Source organism: Gavialis gangeticus, unplaced genomic scaffold, assembly GCF_001723915.1.
Source record: "Gavialis gangeticus isolate Ggan-Ray unplaced genomic scaffold, GavGan_comp1, whole genome shotgun sequence".
Lineage (NCBI taxonomy): Eukaryota > Metazoa > Chordata > Crocodylia > Gavialidae > Gavialis > Gavialis gangeticus.
The window spans coordinates 8827447-8833698 of NW_017729015.1; the positions used below are offsets into that span (position 1 = coordinate 8827447).

General features: G+C 42.8%; 1 protein-coding gene across 18 annotated transcripts in view; it reads right to left on the minus strand.

Annotated features, from left to right (window-relative positions):
• Positions 1–6252, minus strand: part of EPB41 (erythrocyte membrane protein band 4.1) — a 180182-nt gene that overhangs the window by 21471 nt on the left and 152459 nt on the right. For 8 of the 18 annotated variants that reach the window (XM_019512162.1, XM_019512155.1, XM_019512153.1 and 5 more), the window contains 2 exons: positions 3613–4071; positions 2256–2384 (listed from right to left, as the gene is read on the minus strand). The exons of 2 other annotated variants lie outside the window; for them this stretch is intronic. In XM_019512162.1, the coding sequence (XP_019367707.1) occupies positions 2256–2384; positions 3613–4071 (588 nt within the window). The remainder of the gene's footprint in view (positions 1–2255; positions 2385–3612; positions 4072–6252) is intronic. 8 more of the 18 variants (XM_019512161.1, XM_019512170.1, XM_019512169.1 and 5 more) reach the window with 2 other exon arrangements.

The window sequence follows — 6252 nt, forward strand, 5'->3', positions numbered from 1 at the left end:
GGGACAGGGAGGGGGGGGGACCTGTACAGGCTGCTTTCCCCTGGGCCATGGGGGCTCTGCGAAACCAGAAGTGCCACAGTGGGCACAGTGCCAGTTTCACTGTTCCCTTACAAGCTGGCATGCCAGTTAACAGAGCATGCCGGCTTGTAAGGTGCTGGATAACTCAGCTTTTACTGTATATAAACAATTCACTTTAGGGCAAAAGGGGTAGAGCTTTACTGCTGGCCAGATGCTTTGCAGTAACTTCTCACTTGCACATTCTTAACCCCTACCCTTAACCTACTTAAGGGTAAGTAGAAACTAAATCATGGTAGTTTCATTGGCCCCTTTCACTGAGGACAAAGTTTATCATGGTCCCACTTCAACATATTACAGAATGAAAGCAGGCATGTGGGCAGTGGTGCTGCAGGGCAGCTGCTCTGCAAGAGAGCCTCGTGTCCTTTTGTCCTGCAGTAAGCAGTTCAAGCTCATATTTTAAGACTCCTATAAGGTGGTGCAAGCACCTACTCTGGACACTTTTAAGAAAAGTTTGGATGCTTATCTTGCTGGGATCCTTTGACCCTGGCTGACTTGCTGCCCCTGGGGCAGGGGGGCTGGACTTCATGATCTTCTGAGGTCCCTTCCAGCCCTAATGTCTGAAATCTATGAATCAAAGACAACTGAAGAGCCATATGCACTTAGCTGGCACCTTGTGACCCTAAAATAAAACTTCATACACATCTGGACGATACTTTTGTCTCACTTCCTAACAACTTTCATATGTCATGTCTTACATCCTTACAGCCTAGCACACTGAGGGTCCAGAGTGCTACTGTATTAAACAAACCAGTTCAGCACGTGCCACTATTTTAACTGCTTGTCTTCTCATCAATGCTCAACTTTTCTGAAGCCTGCTGACAAAACCCATCAAATTAAAAACTACTAGTGGGTAAGAGGATGTTTTGTAAGAGTAAATGGACAAAAGGAGGCCATGGGATTGCAGTGATCATTCTCAGTAGGATGAAATCCTTGGATCACCACTAGGTGGGACTAGCTTCCCCAGAATTTAAGGAATTTTACAAACCAACTGTTTCTCAAGAGATCAACTCACACAAGTATCACCTGACCTAAATGAATTACTTCAGAATTCTCATTTCTTGAAACTAATGGAAATGGAGACCAAGAGAGCTGGGAAGCCTGGAGTATTTCATTCCTCTAGTCTATCTTATCTCTAAATATTGAGACTTCCTAAAAGTTTCTGTGTTCTGCACAACACGAGAATCTTGCACTGTGCAATTATGGGCAATCTTGTCCACCTTTGCTAAAAAAAGTTGAAAAATTCTACTCCGCCATCAAATAACAGTTGTAGGATATCAAGTGGCTTGAAATTGGGGCAGGTGAGAAAGCCAGTTTCAGACGGAAGACTACATTTTTAATCTTAACTATGGAACCACATTTATCTATGCAGCTGTTGCACAACTCATTCTAATGTATAATTTCAAAGTACTTGGGAGATGCTGACTACAATTTGCATTTTCATAGCACACTCTTTGTTTCAACAGTTGCCTTAGATTACTAGGAAATCTTCAAGATGAGAACTGGATGGAAACAGGTTACAAAATAGCAATGTATTTCACCTCTACACAGTTCTAAAGACAGAACAAACAGGAAAGAGACTTTTGGTGGATAAAAGCAACAAATAGGAAGGACAAGGGAGACAGTAGATCACTTACAGGAACAAGGCCTAATATGGTTTGTTCTGAACAGTCTACATCAAAGCACTGCCACTCGCTGGTATTAAAAAAAAAAAAAAAAGAGACAACTTCACACAAGGAGCGATTTTGAAAAACTTACAGGTAATTCAATGACAGCTAAAGATTCTTATTAAAAGGGGCTACTTTAAGGTGTAGCTAGATGTAACAGTTTTTATTGATATCAGGCAGATATAAACATCTGAATGCATACCTATGGGAAAAGGGTGGAAAAAAAGAGTAACAGTAGGGACCCAATTTCATTTTGAAGATGTACTGAAACAATTAAAAAGAGTTCTGTAATACTAGATCCTTTAAGTTATTTGAGCCTTCAATGCTTAAACGATCAGGAAATTTTCATTTCCTTGCGCACCTGTCCTATGATACAGTTTGACTACATGCTCAAACTCCTGACTCCAGAAAATTACCTCTGAACTGTCATCTTATTTTAAGGATTAATCCACCTATAGATTTCTACAGTGCTGCATTTCCGTAAGTCCACAGAATTAGTCAAAACATCTCTACCTGAGCAGCCTCATAGGTGATAGTCTTGGTCTCTGTGTGAACAATGGGAACTTCTTTTGTTGGAATTTCACTTTTCACAGCATTGGACACATCAGAGATGGTGACTGTTTGAGTCTTCACTAGGGGTGGCTATGAAATAGGTTTAAAAAAAAAAAAAGGTCAGTTAGTATGGTTACATGTGGATGATGCTGCTGGCAAACAGTCTGACAACGATCTGATAAAAGCATCATAGACTCAGAAAACAGGGCTCAACCTAAAAATCGTAACGTTTAGGCTTCTAGTGTTTGATAGGGTCAAAAATGAAACCATCCAGATCAAGTTTTAAAGTAAGACAGTGAAATCATTGAGATTTTCCCAGACCCTACTAACATGCTGACCTCTGAAATTAGACCAAGGAGGTCATCAGTGGTTAAACAGTTTGTCAGATTACCATAAATATTGTCTTTAGTCACTGGAAAGCCAGTCCATAAAGTCCCACAACCAACTACCAGTCAAACCACACCTCTCGTTCTATTAAATACCAACTTGGATAGACAAATAAAAAGTTATTCATGGCTTAGAGTACCTTTATTCTTTATGCAAATGGAAAGCCATTTCCATTGTGAAATTACTGAATGTGTAGTTCACTGACTTTTATTAAATCAATGTCAGACATGTTTTTAAAAGAAAAAATAAATTGGATGTTGACAAAGAAACAAGAAAATATAATCAGTTGTTCCACCACCTGGTAATTAATTAAAAGAGGAGATAAAGTTAGTAAAGACCCACAAGGTTTTTCCAGATCAATCAATTCTGCCCTCTTTCCAAAAATCTGACAGTAGCATCTTGATTGTTAGCAGGTTAAGTGGTTGTGTATTTAATGTGATTAATATTCAGCAACACTGAAGCAGGCAAAAACATCTCCCACTTTGGGAGTAAAAGGTGAAGAGGCCTAAGTACAAACTTATCAGTGCTACAATTTGCTGTGCTACATGAGGTCTCTGCCCTTCAGCATCTCTTAGATGGTTTCTTTATTTTCTGCAATAAAACATAAAAGCCCAAAGCAGCCATTTAATTCTGTGGGAAGCGAGATGTGCTGTGCCTTTGGAGCTTATTTGGAACTCAAGGCACTTCAAGCAGAAGATGGCAAAGACCATTTTGCATTGAGGTGCATCTCATTGTATTTGAAAGTAAACTGAAGGGGCCTCATTCACATAGACTGCAAGAGATTACCTAGCTGATCAGTCTAGAGAATGCATTCACACCAAGGAAGCCACTCCTCTTCCTGGAGGTTTGGTAGGTGCTTGCTGCAGTGTTTGGGGTTTCACTCCAAAAAGACAAGGGAGATTTGTTAAAAGGGTAGGTCTGAGCTCTCTACCTGAAAACAGCGAATGACTGCAGGAAACTCATTATTAACATGCGAGTGCTGACACACTCTGTTTAGCTTTCTAAGTGGCTCTCTTGCAACATTTTCTTCAACATCCTCTGCCACCTCCTCTCTCTCAAAGGGCTGCAGCGGAGGCGAAGCAGGGATTACAGGGGTCTCCACCTCAGGTTGCTCTAAGTCATCAGCCTGCTTTTCTGCACCTGCATACACCCCCTTTTCACATCTTAGCTCCTCCTTGCCCTCAAGGAGGCCAGAAGCTCCCTCCTCCTCCTCGCTGCTTACAGAGGAAGTGCCAAAGTCACGACTTTGTGAAGTCTCTGCTGGAGTTGATATTTGGTTCTCACTAAAGGCTACTGAACACTCTGGGCCCTCCCGTTCAAAGTCAGGGTTAATACTTTTCCTCTCTGTCATTTCATCCACATCCTCTTGGGAAGGAAAGTCACTGATACTCTAAAAAGAAATGAATACACAAAAAAGGGCAGAGAACAGTTAAGAAGAGTGGAACATCATGGAGCATACAGAAATACAACACTGGTCTTCAACACTGTAGCAGGTCCACGGCAATCCATGCAATACAATTAGATTGGGATTTTTTAAGAGCCTGAAAACCTCTGTGCAAGATGCATTGCATCCAAGGAACCCACCAACACACCATTCCAGATCTATCTACTATGGATTAGCGTTGAACAGTTACTGCGCTGCTCCGATTTGACCTGGCTGGTTCAACCTACATATCCTTCACCTAATTAGGAAACCAAGCAATAGTGTAGTAGGCAGAGTTCTGTGCAAGCTGTATGTACAAAGACACCCATGACCCACATCAAAACTATACTCCAATGCTCACTTTTTTCCCTAATCTATTTTACTATATATTTCCCTTACATTATGGGGTAATGAGTACAAAACCACTTTGAGTAACTGAAAGAAAATTATTGTCACTGGGAACACAAAGAGCCTATGTTCAGCTGACAAGAGCTCTTTCTTTTTCCAGGACCTTTAAAGCCATAACTGCTGGAATCTTGCTTGGTGTTGCAACCTCCAGGCTAACTACCAGACACTGCAGTAAAGGTCAGGATGCTATTGACAATGTTGTTGCAAGAATAACCACAAGTCAGTCCTAAAGTCAACTGATCCAGTTATCAAGAGGCTGTCAAACTGAAAGAAGCCATTGTCTCGCACAGGAAGTTCAATGCAGCCTTAAAATCAACAAGAAAGCGGTAGTATTTCCTTTAGGCAAACCAAATCAATTCAATTGATCATGAAATTAAAACATTGTTCTTTCATTGAGGAATCATGTAGAGAAGCACAGCTCTATGCTGGAACATGTCCTGGAACACCAACATGCTCAGAATACACTGCAGTTGAATACGCAATGTTTATCGCTTACCAAATGTATGTTGCAATGCTGCTCATCCCAAACCACTGAAACACACATATACCGTACATGAGCAAGAGAGGACAAAACCCCTCACAATACCAACCCTCTTGAAATCACAGTATCATTACTGTGTGCGACAGAACATTGTTGAGAAGACAGGTAATCCAGCCTCCCTAGAAGAAAGCAAGCATTTCCAAAACACCTGAGATACTTTGGAAGGCTGTGTCAAGCCAGAGGATTTAACTAAGGCCGGTTCTATTCTGCCTTCCATTCAGCTCGTTAGCAAGTTCTCAACTAGGTCTTCTCACATCTCGGGGAGCCCTCTAAGCCAGAACTTGAAGAAAAGGAACAATGACAGAAGAGAAGACAAGAGTTAGAACATGTAAAAGACAGAAAACTTTAATGAAAATCACCTATTTCCCCAAATGCCCAGCGAGTATAGTCAAAAAGACTTAATATACATACTCATGTCAAACTTGCTTTGTAGAGAGGACTGCTACATCTTTAATTATGGGCTGTAAACCAAGCTATGATCTTATTCTATTCTAGAATCACTTTATTTCTCCCACTAGTGACAACAGAAAGCTAGCAGAAAGAAAGGAAAATAAGCAGACATAACAACTACAATTTTACTCTAGTTACTGTTGCATCTAGTGCAGTGGTCTCCAACTTTAAGTAGGAGATCACTTTTTGAATTAAAAAGCAACTCAAGATCTACCATGTCACCCCACCCCCACCCCAACAGGTCAGTCTATGGGGAGGGAAGGGGGAGCAGATCATGATGGAGGGGGAAAAAAAACTATTTGGGGGTACACCTCCCCATCAGGTAAGTGTGGAGGAAGAGGCAAGGGGAGGGGAAAGGGCTGTGGGAGTGCAGATCAAGACCCCAGGGGTGAGAGGGGAAGCAAGGCACAGGCAGGAGCAGGGGCTGGGGGGAGTGGGGGACAAGCAGAGGCCTGGAGGGGTACATGCCCCTCAGGCCTCCACTTGTCACCCACTCCTGCCCTGCTCCCTCCCTCACTGCTGGGGCATGGGCAGGCCCTGCATAGCCAGGGTGAGGCATGGGACAGAGCCAAGAGTGACTCATCCAGGGGGCACGAGGAGGTGGGGTGACACACAGCCTGGGAGGGCATGGGGGGCATGTGCCCCTGGATTTGCACGCTGGCTGGGCTGGCTGCTGCTGTGGGCTGGGGCAGCTCTTCCCAGTGGGGGTGTTGGGCCAGGCAGTGCTGCTGGGAACAGGGATTTGGGGG